Source organism: Notamacropus eugenii, chromosome 4 (assembly GCF_028372415.1).
Source record: "Notamacropus eugenii isolate mMacEug1 chromosome 4, mMacEug1.pri_v2, whole genome shotgun sequence".
Taxonomy (NCBI): domain Eukaryota; kingdom Metazoa; phylum Chordata; class Mammalia; order Diprotodontia; family Macropodidae; genus Notamacropus; species Notamacropus eugenii.
Window position 1 is genome coordinate 290,562,371 of NC_092875.1, and position 21,289 is coordinate 290,583,659.

The 21,289-nt window shown below is 37.6% G+C and overlaps 1 protein-coding gene across 24 annotated transcripts in view; it reads right to left on the reverse strand.

The window, feature by feature from the left end:
• Nucleotides 1–4,083: 4,083 nt before the first annotated feature.
• Nucleotides 4,084–21,289, reverse strand: part of NCOA2 (nuclear receptor coactivator 2) — a 346,666-nt gene continuing 329,460 nt past the window's right edge. For all 24 annotated transcript variants that reach the window (XM_072604810.1, XM_072604824.1, XM_072604819.1 and 21 more), the window contains 4 exons: nt 19,914–20,091; nt 19,010–19,208; nt 16,612–16,701; nt 4,084–7,963 (listed from right to left, as the gene is read on the reverse strand). In XM_072604810.1, the coding sequence (XP_072460911.1) occupies nt 7,952–7,963; nt 16,612–16,701; nt 19,010–19,208; nt 19,914–20,091 (479 nt within the window). In that variant the 3' untranslated portion in view covers nt 4,084–7,951. The remainder of the gene's footprint in view (nt 7,964–16,611; nt 16,702–19,009; nt 19,209–19,913; nt 20,092–21,289) is intronic.

Consider the following 21,289-nt stretch of genomic DNA (forward strand, 5'->3'; position numbering starts at 1 on the left):
TCTGTCTATTCTCCATTCAGCTATTAAAGCGATCTTTCTCAAGCACAGGGCTGACCCTGTCACCCCCTTCCCCAACACCCATTCAGTGAATTCCAGTGGCTTTCCTTACTTCCAGAAGCAAATTAAAATCCTGTTTGGCTTTAAAGCCCTTCATAATCTGGTTCTTTCCTATCTGGGCATCTTACACTTTCACATAATGTATAATCCAGTTGTACCAGCCTTCTTGCTGTTCCTTGAATAAGACATTCCGTCTCAGGTCTGGACTATTCTTTCCCTCATTTCCATCTCTCAGCTTCCTACAGGTCTCAACTAAAACTTCTATCTTCTGCAAGAAGCCTATACCAGTGTCCCTTAATGCTAATGCCTTTCCTAGAGACTGTTTCCAATTTATCTTAAGTCTCCTAGTATTGCTTTGATTTCATTAGTGATTAATGTGTGAATTATTCTGCTTATATGACTCTATTGAATATAATCCTGAATTTTTTAAAAAAATGGACATTTAATGAACTCTCAGGTATTTTGACAAAAAGACCAGAACTGAATGGAAAATTTGATATACAAGGTCTAGAAGAAATATAAGGAAAACGTTAAAGGCCAGTTATAAGGGACTCAGTAGGGTCAAACTACTTACTTTTTTCATTGAAAATGTTCATCAGAAGCCTTGGGACTGTCATCATTACTTGGGTAGTTTGAAAGAAAAGTTGAGACTGAGTATGATGAGGTGAGTCTTCTCAAGTTTGTTTGAATTCTTATACGAATCATTTCTTTTGGCCAAAAATTTTATCACCCCTTTGGCCAACATCTCTAAAAACTTAGCCAGGATATTTCTTGGACAACAGATTTTAGGCCTAAGTCCTCATATAGCTGACTCCTACTCAAAGCTTTCCCCAAGCTTGTTAGGACCTCCTAAAGCTGGGACTCTGCTGGCATAACCTTTGAGAAACAAAATGTCACTTGCCATGCCATGATGAGGGATTGGACAATCCTATGGAGGGACCATGACCAGAGCAGGCACAGAGTTAACAGTTAACTGTTGAATTGAAATGAGTGAAGTCAACAAGCTTTTCTGTGAAGTTAGTGGAGGATTTGGTAATTAATCAGTGAATGAAGGCTTAAATGAATTGCTTGGGCAGCTAGGTGGTGCAATGGATAGAGCACCATTGCAGGAGTCAGGAGGACCTGAGTTCAAATCTCACCTCAGACACTTGACATTCACTAGCTGTGTGACGTTGGGAAAGTCACTTAACCCCAATTGCCTCATCCTGAGTCATCTCCAGTCATCCTGATGAATATCTGATTACTGGATTCAGATGGCTCTGGAGGAGAAGTGAGGCTGGTGACCTGCACAGCCCTCCCTCACTCAAAACAAAGTCAAGTGAAAGTCATGTCACCATTTCTCTGATGGCATGGTCTTCTTCGGCAATGAAGGACGAATACACACAAATAAATTGCTTGTTGGATCTCACTTTTGTGTGGAGTTAAGATAAAGCATAACAGAGTTTGCCAAGGGTGAAAGCCAAGGTATAATTTGAAGGGCAAAATTCACTCCAAGTCCTGCATGCTCCACCTCTGCCACTAACAGAGAAGGTAAGGTAGTGCACTGTTTGTAAAAACAACTTAACAGCCACAATCTTTGTAAGATCTGCATTCTTGGTAAATTAGCTCTGCCCTGTCCTTTCATAAATGCCCCATTAAATCTGACTGAAATATCAAACTGACTCATTTTCTAAACATAGGTATTTCTAGTAAAGACATTAATTTTGCTGAATCTTCTATGCTGTAGAGAGATCTTAGCATTATTATCATAAATTCCCCAATCTCTTTGTATAGGGAAAGAGGCTTAAGGCAGGTAAGTGATACAGCGGATAGAGCCTGAGCTCAGAATCAGAATCAGAAGACTCCTCTTCCAGAGTTAAAATATGCTATCAGACACTTACTTGCTGTGAGACCCTGGGCAAGTCACAACCCTATTTGCCTCAGTTTCCTCATCTGTAAAATGAATTGGAGAAGGAAATGGCAAAACACTCCAGTGTTTTTGCCAAGAAACCTCAGATGGGGTCACAAAGAGTTGGATTCAACAACAAGGGAGCTCAGCAATCATCTAAAAAAATAACTGAGTTGTGCTTAGTTCTTCTTCAGTGTAGTGTAGTGGTTAGGATGGGTAGAGCTGACAGCTGGAAATGGCTTAGATTGCTAAAACTAGCTGTATGACCCTGGGCAACTCATTTGCCCTTTAAGTCTTAGTTTCTTCATCAATAAGAGATAACAATAGCACCCATCTCACAAGGTGGTTGTGAGGAGCATGTGAGAAAATTATATATAAAGTGCCATAAGGATCTAGTAGCTATTATTAGTCTTGTAGCAAAACTTTAGGTTTATGTCAAACATAAGTGATCTCAGTGCAAAATAAATTTACAAAATTGTAAGACTTTTAGAAAGATTAAAGGTGCAGAGATGGTTTTTCAAACTTAATTTTAATATGCAGTTCAAATGTATTTTTAGTAAAACTTGTATCCAACTCTCCTGACTACTCATTAATACAAGTTCACAAAACATTTCTAGCAAATACTTGAGTAAAGTATCTTAAAAACAGTTTTCCCAATTCTTCAATGTTAGGAAGAGTTTATAGCTACTTCCTAAATTTCACAGACTGGGAAAAAGTGCTAAGAGAATTTCCTGAAGGTTCTCTTGCCTAGTTCATATTTGAGAGGACACAGTTCTTTGTTTTCTAGAAGAAAATTAAATCTAAATTGGAATTTAAAATGATTCTGCTTATTCTTTCTTCTTTGAAGGGGCTGGGAACCATGGGTATGGAATGTTACATATACTGCCAGACACCATTGATGTGTTTGGTTGGTTTTGCTATAAAGATGTTTTTCTTTCCTTTAAATCTTGATTTGGAAATAAAGGTAATATAAAAACAGAAGACATAAAGGTGAAATAAAAAAAATATAAATTAAGATTTTTTAAAAAGGTAATGCTTGAATTTTTTTCTTGATTCATTATTTAAAAAATTTTTAACTATCCCACTTGTCTTAAATAGATGACCTCAGCTCCCTATATAACAGTCTCAAATTGGAGATGAGATGTGAGTGAAATGACTTGTCTAAGGTCACATACTTTCTTACTTGGTTCTCAGCAAAGTTATGAGACATCCTCATAATGTGGTTAGCAGAGCAGAACTGAAAGTTGATATTATGATATGACTATTCAAGATAGAGGGGAAATTAGAAGAAGATGGTCACAGGGCTAGTTAGTGATGAAGTGGACAGGAAAAGAAACTGAGCAGGACTTTTAACCCCACATTCTCTCATCTAATTATTTTTCTGTGTATGAGTATCTTACCTGATTCTTCTTTCTTAAAGCCAATGGAATGGTTTAGGGGTTATTTAATCAGGATCACTTTCAAATATATAACTTGGGGTATAAAGGAACTGGATTTTCCTGTCAATGATGTCAACTAATTCTTTAGGATCTATCAATCAATCACTTAAAATGCCATGCATGACTATAATTCTTCCTGTGGGTATTCTTGTAATGCCTAAAGATTCCAAGTAATTCTCTGTGGTGGATAGTGGCATACTTGAGTAGAAAGGGCAAGAAGTCAGTGCCCTCAGTTCTAGTTCTAGGCTCTGCCACTGTTAGCATTTAACTCTTCTTCTTCTGAGCCTCAATTTTCTGCCAAGTGTCTTACAGACTGGTTATATCATATAGATGAAATAAGGATGTGAAAGTGATCTGAAAAGTAAAAGGCGCTAGACTAATGGAAGATAATAGTAACTTACATTGACAGCTTTGCAAATTGTTTAACATATATTATTATCTCATTTTAGCCTCATAATGTCCCTATGAGATTAAAGTACTATGGGTATTATCATCTCTACTGTACAGAAGGAGAAACTAGAACTCAGAAAGGTTCAATGGGGTGCCCATATTCATAAAGCCAGTTGGTAGAAGATTAGAAACTAGTTTTCTTCTGACTCCAAGTCCATAACTCTTTCCATTACAACAAGCTGAACAGTATTTTTATTGATTTCACTTCAAGTATATTGAAATAAATGAATATAAACACATTGCAATCTCTAAAGCCATGTAAAACCCGAAGGCATTAAAATTTATTAAATGATGCAATAACAACAGTCTTTATTTACAATAGCATTATTTAACATCAAATAAGCAAATAGCATCAGCAAAGCAATATTAACTTGCATAAATGTATTTAAAATTTCTCTGAATATATCTACCTTTGCATAAACTGCTCACACTAGAAATACAAACATCGATGCAGGTGAACAAGGTGATGTTCAGAGTCAACTCCGTTTTGAAAGTCAATCCCAACCCAGACATTGTAAGCTTTCTCCTGAAGAACCATAGTTAATATATTGCTTAATTTTACCCTTGTATAATCTTTTCATATACACACATTTCAGATGCAACTTCATGAGGAACTGTACAAATAAAACCCACAAATGACAAAGAAAAAAAGGGACAGTTAAATGTTTGAAGAAATGTGTCATCATCACTGTTTCACAACATAAAGGAAAGTGATGATGCACTTATTCCAAAATTGTACACAATTCACTATACAAATATAATACATCAGACAGCTATGTAGGAATATACAAGACTTAAAAACAGATCTAAGGCATTATGCTAGATTTTAGCATTTTGAGGTTCTTGCACATAGCTTTTACCTGTAGTATGAAACTTAAAAGGTTCCGTTTTAGTCTATAAAGGAACACCAGGGAGAAAATTCTAATTCAAATCAAAGCCACTACAGTAATTTTCTTCTGTGCACAGAATGCTTTTGCTCTTAGGCAGCACACTACCATACAAATACTAGAAAACTTTAAATTCACACCAACAATTAATTAATGGCTTAAGTTGCATTTCAAAACTGATTGTGTATCTTTGGGTTCTGCAAGTGGAACTAACTGTGCCACCCATTTCATGTGTTAAGCCCAGACGAACTCCATTTTTAAACACAGATTAAAAATTGCATTATATAAACTGCAAAAACATTGCTTTCATTTAATACAGGCCAAAAAAGATAGCAGAAGAGGGGGTGGAGGGCAATATTTTCAACTTTGAGTGCAAACAAATTAATTCATTGTAATAAAACAGCTCACTTCACTTTTTAAACTCACCACGTTACATGAACACTTAAATGGGTTAAACAACCAAGTTTATGTATGTATACTTTTCACATTATGTGTCCTTCACATTTAGTAATATAGTAGAACACTGATTATTTGTTCTATTAAACAAAAACCAAGTACTCTGTCAAACAAATTTACTGTGTATAGAATGGGAAATACTGATAATGAAGAGAATTGATTTGGCTTCAATTTTCCTGTTTGAGTATGATCAATATGATCAGATGATTCCTTCACTCAATTTTTTCCTCCTTAATTCCATGGAAAACAAAGCTCCATTACTTGATCTGAGCCATAAGATTACATACAATCTCCTTACCTTCAAAAGAGCAATGATTAAGAAAACAGCCTAATTTACAAACAAAACAGGCCTGCAGGTTTATCAGGATGGGAACCAATGGAACAATGAGATTGGCAATCAAATGTTAATGAGCAAAAAGAGAGCCTCTCATGGACGGCATCAACTGAAAAAGGAACTGTATGCCCCACCCCCCAAACAAAAAAGATCAAAACCCCATTTCCTCTCGGGTCACGTGAAACAAAAATTCTTTTCGTCGTATAAATAAAGTTTTAAACTGGTCACAATAATGATGATATACTACAAATCTCATTATATCAATGAGGTCGTGGAGTTCAGGGCCAATTGCTGCTTCCTTTCCTACCTCAGCTGGACAATCCAATGGCTTGACTAAACTCAGCCTTTCAAGTCGGACATATGAAGTGGTGACCTCTCCAAGGTACTGATCCCTAGCCACCTCCCTGTATCATTAACATCTACCTCAATCAGAAACAAATGTATCGAAATGCAGAATTCCAGAAAATTTCCTCAGTGTGGACCAACACTTTGGGACTGTCTTTATCATCTCTTTGGGCTTATATCTCACTATATACTTTCCCTATTTTCACATTATATAGAGAGATATAAATATAATAGGGGTAATTTTCACCTGGCCAGATAAACAATCAAATTGCAAGGAAAAACTCCTTTGTTCCTAAAAGGACTGGCTAATCGGATATAAAATGCACTGCATTTTAAACATCAAAAAAAGACATTATTCTGAAGGTGAAATAAGAAAGTATTTGTGTCAGGGACTGGGGAAGAAATAGCTCCCCAAAAGCCTCCAGTTTCTTGGTATTCAGTCCTCAGAAACTGAAGCCAGTTAGTAAAAGGTTTACTCATGCACCACAGTGGGCAAGAAAAACCACCATAAAAGTGGTTGGCTTTAGTAACATAGTTTGTCTAAGATTTATTAAGAAAGAATTATAAACATATAAAAATCAAGAATTGGTTCCTACAGTGGCTGCATATCATATAGATTTAGATAAATGATTTATGAGCAGAATCACAAGGTTTAGAAAATAAAAAGTCTTAAGCCTACAAATTAGGTCTATTCAAGGCATTGGGATCCTTTACAAAACACCTTTAGGAGACACATTGCTATGAAGATCTCTAATTTAATACTGAAGTACCTCATTTTGAATCAATTCCACAACATACATACCTCACAAAAAATCATACAATTAAAACGCTTAAGTTCTCAACTTAAATTATTGCTTGTTTACATATAAACTGGATTTCATGTACCTTACAAAACTTCAGCTTAATCAGTGAGGCTAAGAAACAAAATAAAAACACATGATGATGACGGCTAAATTTGTAGTGATCTCTGCCATAAATTCTGAACACACTGTTTTTTACCTTCCCTGTCCCTCCCCACCTCAACCTCCCACCCTACACTCCCCCAATACTGTAGGCCAGGGGAGTTTGAGAACAGGAATGAATACACTTCACAGAGGTGCCTATCCTGGCTTTCTGAAATTCAGGATTCAGCAGTAGGTGGGCACATGATAAGACTGCTGGCACCTGCTCAAACAGCTAATGACATGTAAGGGCTGACCTGGTTTCTTCCCTACAGTGGGGCTGGGGGTGGGGCCTTCTGGGGGAAAGAAGATCTCAAAGCCAGAATAATGGTGGATTTAAAAGATCTCTAAATCAAGTCTACAAATAACTTAATGGGGGTAGGGAGCCGAAGAGAAAAACAGACATTTCTTCTGACTTCATGATTTCTGTGAGATGGCTGGTTTTCTATTATTAGAAAAAAAAAGAAAGTACTTCTAAATATGAAGAGCCTGGCCAGAGGCTCTTTGCTGCCTATTGGGTGAATGGAAACCCATTCTGGAAGGAGCCTTAGCGCTTTCAAAAAGGTCCAGCTATCTTCTAAGACCTTTTGTAAATTGATCAACTAAACAGGCATCTCTGTGCATACAGTACCATCCCCAGTGACTGCCCTGCTTCTTTCCCAAATTGCAGACTTTAGCTTAAAATGTGGTTTTCCAAATGAAACCACAATTCTTTGCACCAGACTGATTAGCCAGGGAAAATCAAGTGAGAAACCAGTGTCTAGAACCGAACAGGAACAGAACAAGAGCATGGTTGTTTTCCTTAAATACATACATTTAAATACATTCAATCTGACATGGTTATGAAAATTGCCTGTCAACATTTACTTCGCAGGAGAGATCTAAGTTGCACTAAGGTGAATGCAGTGAACAGACTGAGCAATGTCTGTGCTCGAGCTCCAGACTGTCAGAGAAGAGGCTGCTCCTCCTGCACCAGCCGTTCTGACTCCACTCTGGGAATCAGCTGAGTCCTGTCTGCAGTTATGATGAAGCTGAGCTCGCTCCAGCAAAACTGGCTTGCAGGGCAGCTGGGTCAGAACAAAGGCAGCCAGCTGTTCAAATGGGTAAGAGCTCAGGGAGCTGAAGAAAGAAAGAGCCACCAGCAGCCTTCAGGGTCAGCAATATTTCTGTAAGAGAAAGAAATTCTCATCAAGTATCACTGACTTTTTTGTAACCAATGGCATCAAGTTCAGCAGAAAGACATTCAAACATGAGGCTACTTCCCAAATACAAATTATCACCATGGCAGAAAATTAGGGTGAGCTGTAAAATGCAAGACTAAGCTTTTTTCTGCTTTACATGCCCCACAAACATAGAAACAACATGTAAATATGAAACAGCTTAAGGGTTATTGCAAAAGACAGCTGATAGGGTTGGCTAAAGTCTACCAACCAAGAGGCTTGTTTCTAGTGATTGTTAGGAAAAATCCTTTCTTGAAACTGTTTTCCCAGTAATTATTCTTAGATTTAGCGGTTTTGAGCCAACATGATATAATCAGGAAAGCACTCAGATTTGGAGTGAGACAAAACCTGTGTTCCAAATCTGCCTTTGTCTCAGTGTGCCACATAAGCTTACTGAGGCAGTTTCCTCATCTAAAAAAATGAGATCATTTCTATAGTAACTATCTTATAAAGTTGTTGTGAGGACCAAATGCGGCAATCTGTATAAGGCATCTTATAAACACTGAAGCACCATGTACACATCAGCTATAATTACTCTTTGCCAGGCAATGTATACTAAGGGCTTTTACAAATACAATCTTATTTGATCCTCACAGAAACTCTGGGAGGTAGGTGCTATTATTTTTCCTATTTTACAGTTGAGGAAACCAAGGTGAAAGCAATAAAGTGACTTGCCCAGGGTCACACAGGTCCTAAGTGTTTGAGGCCAGATTTGAACTTAGGTTTTCTTGATGCCAGGCCCAGTGCTCTATCTACTGCATCACCTTAGGACTTTAAAAAGAGGGCACTGTCGTAGGTCGGCAAATATGTATTACATATAATAAATGCATGCTATGTACCAGGCACTGGAGATCAGGGGGAAAAACAACTCAGGCCCTGAAAGGAGCTTCCATCTTAACGGGGCATGTACCATGTAAATAGCTAGGTAGACATACAAGATAATGGCAGAGTAGATTGAACATAATCTCCAACAGGAAGGCACAAATATTTGGGGGCAGGGAGTAGGGAGAGACTCTGAGTCTTGAAGGAAGCCAGGGAAACTAAGAGGCCTACAAGAGAAGGGAGGATATTTCAGATTTGGAAGAGAGGAGATGGGGTACTGTGGGTGAGGAACATGAGCAGGCCAGTGCAGCTGTGTCACTGACACAGTGAGGGGATGGGAAGGGAAGATGCCATTTGAGAGGTATATAGCCTCTGTCAGAAAGGGGTCAGCTTATGAAGAACTTTAAATGCCAAAGAAGACTTCACTGAGTAGGGGGAGAAGGACATGGGCACACCAGACTTAAGAAAAATCCCCTTAGGAAGTGAGTAAAGGGTGGACTGTCTCACTAAGGGAGACCATGATGAAGGCTACTGCAACCGTCCAGGTAACACTCTGTGTGAATGGAGGGAAGGGGATGAGAGATGCTGAGAAAGTAGAAATGACAAGATCTGGCAACTTGTGGGATGAGAGTGGGTATTTGAGGAGGACACCAAGGTTGCAAGCCTCAGTTAGGAGAAGATGGTGGTGTCTTTAATCATAATAGAGAAGTTCAGAAGAGAGAAGGGTTTGAGGGGAGAATAATAAGTTCTGCTTTGGACATGCTGAGTTTGAGATGCCTATAGAGTATCCAGTGCAAGTTACCAAAAAGGCAAGTGGTGATATAGGTCAGGAAAAAAATTAGGACTGTATATAAACCTCTGAGTTTAGTATCCATAAAGAGATTATATAGAACCCATGGGAGCTGATAAGAGCATTAAGTGAGACAGTATAGAGAGAAAAGAGAAGAGGGTCCCAAAAAGAGCTGTGGAGGACATGCACAGCTAATGATTGTGAAAAGGGATGAAGACAGAGCAAAGGAGATAGAAAAAATGGTCACATAGGAGGGGGAAGGGAGAACCAGGAAGGAGAGAGTGAGCAACAGAAGTCAAAAAGGATTGAGAAAAGGCCATTAGATTTGGAAATTATGATATAATTAATAACTTTGATGAAGGCAATTTCAGTTGAATGATGAGGCTAGAAACCAGACTGAAGAAGGTTTAGAAGCAAGTGAGAGGAAAGAAAGTGGAGATACTGATTATAGATCAGTTAAGATAAAATGAGGGTTTTTATTAAAGGATGTGAGAGTTATGGGTACATTTGCAGGTAGTAGAGAAGCCAGTAGATAAGACTGAAGACAAGAGAGTATGGGAATGATATTTCAATTTAATTCAATAAACATTTATTAAGTACTTACTCCATGCCAGGTATTGCATCCCTGAGGATACAAATAAGGAAAAGACAGTCTCTGCCCTTAAGGAGCTTACAAGCTAATGGGGGGAGAAAGTGAGGGCAATCTTCTGGAGAAGACGGGAAGGGATCAAGGACTAACATAGAGGGGCTGGTCTGGGCAAGGGGAAGGAGAAACCTCTTGATGTGAGGAGGAGAGAGTGGGGGATGATGTGAGATAATGATGAGGTAAAGGGAACTCTTGATGAATGACCACAATTTTGCAGAGAAGTGAGAAGCAGGGGCAGCTAGGTGGCAAAGTGGATAGAGTGCTAGGCCTGGAGTCAAGAAGATTCATCCTGAATTAAAATCTGACCTCAGACACTTATTAGCTGTGTGATTCTGGTCAAGTCACTTAAGCCCTGTTTGCCTGTTTTCTCATCTGTAAAAATGAATTGGAGAAAGGAAAGGCAAACCACTCCAGTGTCTTTGCCCAAGAAAACCCCAAATGGGGTCATGAAGTGTCAGACTTGACTGAAAACAACTGAATAACAACAAGAAATTTTGTTCCTCAGTTTAGAGGTTAGGGTCATGGGCTATTGTGGGAAGTTTGAGAACAGAGGATTTGAAAAAGTTCTCAGAGAAATGAGATGGTTAATCAATTAGGGGGGGAGCAGAATGACTGCCTGTGGTGAAGATTGAGATTATGTACCAAATTTGGGAATGTAGTTATCAATTACAGTGGTCACAAGGGGTTCTACAGTAATTCCAACTATACTACAACTTCCTTGTACACATTCAGAGAGACATCCATTCCTCACCAAATGAAATCACAGATCCATCAAATATGAAATGGCATTTTACAAACTTACTTTTCTGTAATTTAAAAACTGGAAATGTGCTAACTTTAATGGTCTAAGAATCTATTAGTTTGGGCTAACGATTAACATTTAACTGTAACATAACAGTGTTATTTTATAACAAGTGATTTCTCTGATTGAAATGTGAAGAAAAAAGCCTCCGTTCTGTAGTCATTAAAAAACAAAATTTCACTGCATATTTATATTCGATCAACTTTATGGCTAAAAGTTACATGGAGGCAGCACAGGAGAGTGGACACAGAGTTGGTTTTGGAAGGGGTTCAGTGCTGCTTCAGTCACATAAGGTTGCATTATATCTGATAAATCACTAAAGCTCTCATTTCCCTGTCAACTCTAAGATCATAAATTACTGAAGACCTGATTGATAAAGGGAGTTTCCTCACCAGGGTGCCATACATCAATAAAATCAGAGGTCTGGACCTGACCCATTCCCCAACACTTTACTGCCAGGAAAAAACTTAATTCCTGTATTCCCTAAACATGGAGAGAAAGCAATCAAGCTATTAGCTATGGCTAAGGAAACAGCAATTAACCCATCATTTTATTATAAACCAACCAGACTGATAATAAAAGCACATTTGAATCCTTGGGGTATTGATTTCATAATCCTAGGGTGTCTGATACAAATGTGCCTTCTTTATGCAGAATAAGTGAAAATGAATAATGGTATGTATAATTAATTTTGGTAAATGCAATTTATATTTTAAACATAAAAAAGAACTTGTCATTTAAAGCAATGTGTTGAAATAGTTTTTAAATCACACAATTCTTTTGTAAAAGCAAATAGCAACTTTCATATTGCTGTAAATCTACATACACACATATTGACAGTCTAATTTTATCAATGATCACATTGTTCAGTGAATAACAGACATGTTTCAGTAATATCTAGAATAATTTAACAGTACAACAATGTCAACATTCATACCAGCAACATATAAAATTCTTGCTGCCAACATTGTAATGTACAGATGTCAGCAGAAGGATGACAAGTACAGAGTCACTTAGGAGGCTTCATTTGCATATTATGGAGGTGAGGGGAGGGATACAGAAGGCATTTCAATGTGAGATTGTCAGACCCTTAACAACATAAAATGAAGTACTGATGATGAAAGAAAAAGTCAAAAAGGAGATGAGAAAGAAAGCAGAAGAGACTGATATAGTCCAGACCTAGGTAAAAGTAGGTGATAATCTTAGCAAAATCTAATTAAATGAGTTCTAACAGCAGTTAATATTCAAAAGTAAGAAGCTTTAAATTAGAATACATTCACTAAGATCATAGGTTTAGAGCTGAAAGGAATTCCAGAGGCCAGTCCCTTCGTTTACAGATGAGGAAACAGTGGCTCTGAGAGGCAGGCATCATAGGTAGGGTTTGAACCCAGGCTTTTTGGACACCAGGTGCAGCACTTAAACCACAATGTAACAACTCTCACTATTCAATAGAAATTGTTGCTTTTTATTCAAACGTAAGAACTGAAATTTATTTTTTTAAGAAGTACACACATAGGCATCTATCTGGGCCCTAGGCTGACCGAAATAAATGTGAGAGGAAAGGCTGAAGAGATACTAGAAAAATGACTGCAAGTATTACAGGGTGCTTCAGTGTTCAATTTACAGCATATGATGGTAAATCTGAAGTAATATTTGGTTTTTCATCTGGTTTTGAACATCCAAATATTGTTTAGTTTAGGTTAGGCTGGCTCTCTGCATTCATGCATAAGCCCATTTATACTTTTCATCCATATTCAATCATCAGTCAGTAAACATTTATTAAGTACCAAGTATGTGCCAAGCATTGTGCTAAACTCTGGGGATACAAAAAGGAGTGGGAAAGTTTCCTGTAAAAAATGAAATTTTAGTTAGCACTTAAAGCCAGGGAAGTCAGTAAGTGAAACTGCAAAAGGAGAGAACCAAAAGATGGAGTATCTTGTACATGAAAAAGTCAGGCCATTGTCACTGGTTCAAAGAGTTTGTGGTGGAGAGTAAGGTCTAAGTAAGAGAAGTAAGTAAGTAAGAAAACTAGAAAGGTAGGAGAGGGTTAGGTTACAAAGGGCTTTCAAAGGCAAACAGAGCATTTTGTATTTGATTCTGGAGGCAATGGGGAACCAGTGGAGTTTCTTAAGCAAGGGAATGACATGGTAGGATCTATGCTTTAGGAAAATCACTTCAGTGGCTGAATGGTGGATGGATTGCAGTGGGGAGAGACTAGAGGTAGGCAGACCCACCAGCAGGCTATTGCAATAGTCCAAGCATGAGATGAGGAGGGTCTGCACTAGAGTGGTGGCAGGGTCAGAGGAGAGAGGGGGGCATATTGGAAAGATGTTGCAAAACTGAAAATGACAGGCCTTGGCAACAGATTGGATGTATGGAGGGGTGGGGAGAGAGGGATTTAGATGATTCCTATTCAGAGATTAGGAGGATGGCGGTATCCGCTAGAGCTCTCTCCACTTTCTAAAGAAGATCTAAATGTTTATTAGAATGGACAGTTTTGGCATTTTAAGTTTCATGCTGAAGCAAGTTAAAATAACTGACATACATAAGGGAAAGTAGTAGGGGAGGGAGGATTTGGATGGAAAAATAATAAGTTCCATTTTGGACATATTGAGTTTAACATGTCTATTGGACATCCAGTTTGAAATACATGAAAGGTAATTAGAGATGTGAAATTGGAGAACAACAGAAAACTTCAGGCAGGATAGGTGCATTTGAGAATCATCAGTAGAGAGAGAATGATGAAATCCACAGGAATGGATGAGATCAGTAAGTGAAGTAGTGGAAAAGGAGAAAAGGACCGCAGACGGAATCCTGAGAAACACATGCAGTTAAAAGTCATAATCTGGAGGAGGAGCCAGTAAAGGAAAAAGAGAAGGAGCACTCAGAGAGGTAGGAGGAGAACCAGGAGAAAGTGGTATCCTGAAACCCTGGTTGCGGGGAAGGAGGGAAGAGGGGAGCACCACTGGGAAAGGTTGCTTGGAAGGAAAACTAAAGGGTAAGGTTGAGGAGGGAGAATACTGTGGAGGCTTGGAGATGGAGCTTGTGAGTGGGAGGAATACCAAGGAGGTTGGTGGTATTGGATCACAGTGTATGTGGAGGGTAGGGAGTAAAATATGATAAGACTGGAAACGTAGGAAAAGGGGTCAGGGTATATAGAACTTGAAAATGTGAAACAGAGGAATTTATACTTGCTTCTGGAAGTAATGAAGAATCATGGGGCTCACTAAATGTGGATGTTGGCAGGAGTGGAAGTGTGTGTGTGTGTGTGTGTGTGTGTGTGTGTGTGTGTGTGTGTGTGTGTGTGTGTGTGTGTGTGTGTGTGTCTGTGTCTGTCTGTGTGTCTGTGTCTGTGTGTGTGTGTCTCTGTGTCTCTGTGTCTGTGTCTGTCTGTGTGTTTGTGTCTGTGTGGGATATCACTGGCAGTCTACTGAAATCCCTTCCATAACAGTATTTTTGAATGCCTAGGACTTTAAAAAAGGAAATGAATCATACTGAAATAAAAGTTATGAAAAGATTTTTTACCAAGTTCCCAGATATCAGATTAAAGAATCTCTGAAATGCAGCAGGCCCAGGTCTTACAGCGGGCTTTTATTTTGGGAATGAAATTCCATTTCAGTTCTCTGTCAGTTGTGTTTCTGACTCTCCAGCCCTCACCGGCATGCAGTTATCTTCTCCCTCTCCAATCCTTTTGGCATTTCACTTCTCATGGATACATTTTCTTCCCTAATTAGAATGCAAGGTTCTTGAAAGGCAGAAGTTGTCATTCTTTTTTGCTCCTATCTGCATCCCAGTGATTAGTACAGTGTCTGGAGAGAAGAGTGTCCAGGAGAAGAGAGTGATAAAATGTCAAAGGCTGCAGCAAGAAAGGATTAAGAAAAGGAAATTCTATCTGACAACTAAGGGATCAGTGGTAACTCCGGAGATGAGGCTGGAAGTCAGATCGTAGAAGGTTTAGAAGGAAGAGGAGAGGAAGCAGAGACATCAGTTGTAGATGTCTTGCTTGAAGACATTAGTCAAGAAGAGGAAGAGATACAGGGCAACAACTAGCAGGAATGGTGGAATCAAATGAGGATTTTTTTTTTTTTAATGATGAGGGAAGACACAGGTGCATTTGTAGGAAACAGGGAAGTAACAGTACTTAGGGAGAGACTGAAGATTAGAGAGAGTAGAGATAATAAAGAGGATAATCCGTTGGAGCAGATGAGATAGGACTGAAATAAGGATACATGTAGAATGGCTTGTCTTGTTGAGGAGAAGGACGATCTCTTCATGAGGGATTCTAGAGCCTCATATCAACCTGAAGGGAAGGTGCTTATGACTGTTATTTACCCATGATCATATAGCTTTTAAGTGTCAGAGACAAAGTAAGAATAAGAACCACCCATGTTTTCCTGACTCCAAATTTAACTTTCTATCCTCTTGCCTACACTGCCTCCTGAGGACTGAAATTACGCACCAGAATGGCTATATGTACATATTTAATCACACACTTGTATGACTTTGTTAATATGGGTATTCTTTTCAAGAGAATACTGAAATACTCTATAACTTAAAGAGTATTTGCAAGAGTTGCTACAGATGAAAATTCATGACCCTAAGTCATCTCTACCCTGTTGTAGGGCCTATGAGAGGTTATATTTTGGCATGAAGAACCCAGGGTCACTCCCATGTCATGATAGCCAGATATCAGAACAGGGTAACACAAATGTCAATCTATATATAATTATATAATGATATACATATTTATGTGTCTACAGATATGTAGAGAGTAAAAGGTATAATGGCTGGTCATGGAGTGAGGAAGACACAGGTCCACACCCTGCCTCTGACACATAAAGGCTGCGTGTCCATGGATGAGGAGATACCTTACAGTATCTCAGCCAACTCTTTAAGATTCTTAAAATATACAGAAGGTTCCTAATATTGATGAAATCACAAGTTAGGACCACATATATAATACATACAATGCACAGAGAATATTTGTAAGACATAAACAGAAAACACAGAACATTTTCTAGGAATTCCTTCCTTCCTTCCTTCTTTCCCTATTGCATGCAATTGATAGGAACTTCCCCTATTTAAAAATCTAATATCTGGACTATGAACTGGTTTGGTTCCAAATATTAATTAGTCTATTGTTTCTGGAAAAAATTAAAAGTAATATATCATAAGTACCTACTTAGCCTCCTTAAAAACTAACATTATGATTCAATAAAAACAGACATATATTTTCCTAATACAACTGGCCCTTTGCTATGCCAAATACAATTAAATGAAAACGAGCAACAGATACCACATATGCCATTCTGAGTTAAAACTAGGTTAAGTTCTATGTCACAATCAGTTAAAAAAAGTTAAATATATTACATATTCAATTACATATTATATGACATGGTATGTCATATAAAATCCCAAATTATGACAAAAAAATTTAAAACATGTAGACTTTAGATTAGGGGATGACAACATATCAATTCACATCTTTCAAATATTTACAGCTCACTTTGCTAACATATTCATCTATTTCTTACCCGTGATGCATCTCCCTCCTGCTTGATCATATCCATCCCAGGCAGCTGGTTTGGAAAAAGATTGCCTCCCCTCATAGCAGGGTCATTAACCTAATGGCAACAAGACAGTAAAGTAGCTGGATTGAGATGAGTGTATGTGTCAGGATTTCATAGAACTTTCTTTTTCCAGAATGTGAATATTAAAGTGAATGTATAGGAGTCCTTTATAACACACACCCACATTTTCAAAAGAATTCAACTTTTAAAATTCTAATGATAAAGTATTTATCAGACTACAAAAGCCTTTTGCTTTTATGGTGAAATACAGTTTATAAAACTAATTTCCCAGCCATCTTATTTGATCCTGACAATAGATGAGGTAGGTGGGGCAGATTTTGTTAATTCCATTTGATAGAGAAAGAAACTGAGATTCAGAGATTAGAAATGACTTGACTATGGACAAGACAGCTAGTCAGTAGAAGAGCTGGGGATGAAATCTAGGTTGAAGAGTAACATTTTTATGTTATATTGAGTTCACTTTGCAGCTGGCTCTAACTAGACTGGTGATTCATGTCTGAGAACCACACTTATGGAAGTTATTCATAAGCAAGTGCAAGTAAGTGTGAATACCAAAAAAAACACAACTAAATTTTTCCTAAGTCTATTCTGACAGAATGATTTGTGCATTAGCATATGTAAAAACTGTCAAAATGCTAATCAGAGTTTGATAACTTTTAGGACATTCACACTAACTTTTGATTGTGTGTGGCATTTAAACTACAGGGGATTTGAAACCAGTCTGTACCACTGATGATAATCTTTTAAATTCCTTTTTGAACTACTTGTATGCTGGTCTACTTGAGAGGGTGTTTCCCCAGAGGCCTGCATCTTGGAAATTCACATTTCTTCAAGTTATATCAGTTTAGGTCATGTATCTAAATAAGTTTTTTATTCAATAAACATTTATTAAGTACGCGTACACAGCACTATGTTAGGCAAACAAGGAGCTTCAACTGGAGAATACTGGGCTAGGGAGCACATGCATTCCAACATCACGCATGACTTCATGACTCAATTTCTCCACGTACAAAATGAGAGTTGGAGTCCTTGTCATACGAATAGTGTGAGAGTGACATAATATAAAGCATTTTATGTTTTTAGAAAAATATTTTCTAGAAGCAGAGTACTAGCTCCTGCTTTGCCTGTTGGATTCCAACATAAACCTTTAAAACCCTTTTCCTCCAGTAAGTTTTCCTTGCTCCCCCAGGGTCAATAATGACCTTCTACATCACACTGAACAAATGTATAACTTTCTAATGTATTTATCATATAGTACTGAGTAGTAAATTAAAATATACTCAACAATTAGACAAGTTCCATGACTGTCTCATTTAAGTTTTCTATCTCTCCCGGGATTTAGCACAGTGCTCTGCACATAGTAATCACTCAGTAACTGTTGAATAAATGAAGTGCAAGTTTTAAAAAAAATTATACTGGTTATAAAATTGTGACTGGTTTGCAACAGATTTCTAACCTCAACCATTTTCCTTGCTCTCCAGAATGCCTCCATACCAATATGTCAATAGTTTTGTGTTTGGCAAGGCAAAGTAAACTAAACATTAAACTAAAGAAAACATAATTATGAGCAGACATTTGCTGAAATGAAAAATCCTATTAGTTACTCCAAACTCAAATTGAAATGCTTTTGTGTTATCTGTACCACTATTTCTATCAGTGAACTAACAGAGAGTGAAGTGAGGACTAGGAAAACAATTTATATGCCATTAACATTATAGAGAAAAACCACTTTGAAAGACTTTAGAACCACAAGTCCAGAGAAGGCTGAAGATTAATCTTGTCATCTACCTCCTGTCTGAGAAGTAATGGACTTAAAATGAAGAATGAGACATACAGCTAGAGACACTGTTAATATGGGTATTTGCTATGAGTTTTGTTTTTCTTTTTAAAAAATCTGTTCAATGGCAGCTGAGGGTGGAGGGAAGGAAACAGTGGAGAAAAGGAAAATAAATGTTTGCCAAAATCTATGACTAAATTAATTTCAAAAATGCAAAGATGATCACAAAGATACAAAAAAAATAGGGCAATCATCATAGTTTGGAAAATTCACTTTCTTAATGAAAGCACTCTGAGGATTTTCTAAAATAATTATAAAAGTGACAAGAAAATGAAGAATCATTGTTAAAAGATTCTTCAGCAGACAGAGATTTGTATACGTTCATTTAATTATTAATAAGCTTTTCTGTTAGCCTCATTGAAAGTTAAAACATATTCTTCAAATAAACTGGAGTTAAGAGCAAACACTGTCTGTCTATAAGATGTCTTTATTAAAGAACTAGAAAAAAGCTAACTTAGTGTCAGACTCTGCTGCCACTGCTGCTATACCTCCTCCAGTACTCACCTGCTCAGGACCCATGGAGGACAACCCTGACGTAGGCACAGAGGTCACTGAGGTCATGCTGATCTGTCCTGTCATCTGATTCATGCTGCTCATACCGCTTGTATTGGTCGCCATAGAGACACTGATGTTCATATTGTTATTGTACATGCTGGTGTTTGCTTGTTGTCCAAAATGTGGTGGGGACTGTTGTGAAAACATGCTGAAAATATGAGAAAGACTGATTATACATACATATGCACGTACATAAACACACACACACAATGAAAGCTCTAACAAGTTTGGCTACAAGACTTTTAAAATATAATTTTCTTAGGCATTTATCAGTTATACAGAAAAAGGGACTCACTGACTTATTTCAGTGAAAGGGGTTTGGGAGGGGAGTAACAGAGAACAGAAATTGGATGGAGGAACATATAAGGTGCTGTGAGGGTGCTTTATGAAGATCAAGCCATAACTGTTTTTTCACAGACTTTCTGTAGGGCTTAAGAGTTGGCCACAGGATGGCAATTATTCTGAATATATAGGTTTTAACTATTTTTATACCTGCTTTTAAAAAAACACATAAAAGGACTAATAATGTCTAGGTCTTCTTTTTCTATAGGCACTTCAATTACAAACAGATGGAAAATAAATGCCATTTTACAGTTTCTCAAGTTCACGTCTTGCAAAATAGTACTGAATGAATAAATTAACAATGAAGAAGGCTACAATTTAAGTTCAGGTTTGTGTAAAGTTCTCTCTGCTCTAGAGAAAGCAGCACGGAGTGGGAGTGAAGTGAAGAGAACGTTATGGTGGACACACTGTTACGAAAGCCTAACTGGCTACCTTGTGACCAACTATCTTCTATGTACTGTTTCTATTATATAATGGATACAGAGCCAGAACATCAGCAGCACTCTGTTACCTGTTTCCAGTCATGTTTCCCTGTGCCCACCCATTCATCTCCGAAGAGGACTGATAGGCAGGGTTGGCCTGAGACTGCTGCATCATGGGGCTCTGGCTGTGTGCCATTCTAGGGGACATCAAAGGGCTCTGGGGAGTTGTAGCCCCAGTGAAGCCTGGATCAGGCTGCTGACTTATTCCTAGAAATCAAAAGAAAGTAAGTAGATATTAGTAATGCTATGTTGGGTAGGAAAAAAAAAGAACATTTCCAATTAAATGTTTATAATCATTACTTTCAAATGTCTGATAATACTGTGGCTAATAACATATCCTTAATAAGAGATTGAAGAATGACATTAAAAAATAAGAAAAAACTCAACTCTTTTGCCATTTCTGTTTTGTAGAAGTTAAAGAAGTAGTACTAAGTTATAACATTAACTACCAAAGCCAGACTTACACAAAAGAAAACAAAATACTTCCTTGCCATTTTCCATGTCTAACCTTTTCTTAAGACTGACTGTAGTTAACTTCAGTGGATGCTACAGTCTAAATGGTATTCTCATAATATCTATTTAGACACATTCTGTCTGGCTTGTGTTAAATTAATTAATACTCAAATCTTAGGTCCCATACTGTCCATTCATTTGTAATTGTGGAGAAAAAAATAAAATTACCTCTAAAAGTTAGCCCAAGAAACATGCATATACATTAAAGAATGAGCTGTATATATGTACATTCCTATCCATGATGTGGAAAGTTAACTCTTCTTTATTAACTGTGTAAATCTAAGCACTGTGTAAATTTAAATTACTAACTATTACTGCCCAATTACAAGAAGGATCTGTGATTTCATCAGCTTGGAAAACTGCAGATGCAGAACGTTCTTCCACCAATATAAATCTCAAACTGCTGATGGTTCTGAGGAGGTTCCTAGAGGAACTGACTAACTCTGGTTCACGTAGCTATCAAATGTCAAAGCCAACATGCGAAGGTATAAGTCTGTGTACTACCTCATACTACCTCTATCTTATTATTCACTAAATTTACAATACATAGCTACAACTGAACTGAAAAAAGTCTTTTTGTTTTTAAACTTAGTTACCCTTTGCCCAGCAATGAGATTTTCTAGTCACACATTTGAAAAACCACCAATGAATTAGATGAGTTGCCTGTATATGTACTTGAAGAAAACAACTATTTATGACTAACTTCTTTTATTTTTATTATAATGGCTTGTTCTGACACTTGGGTAAAGCCTAAGGGAAAAGAAAACCTCCAAAATTTGAAAAATGTGTTCTTGTTCTTCTGAGTCTATTTAATGAAAGCAGAGTTCAAACTCTGATTAGAATCTACAGAATCATCATCTAAGGAAGCTGGGGTTCTCAGAACATGGCACCA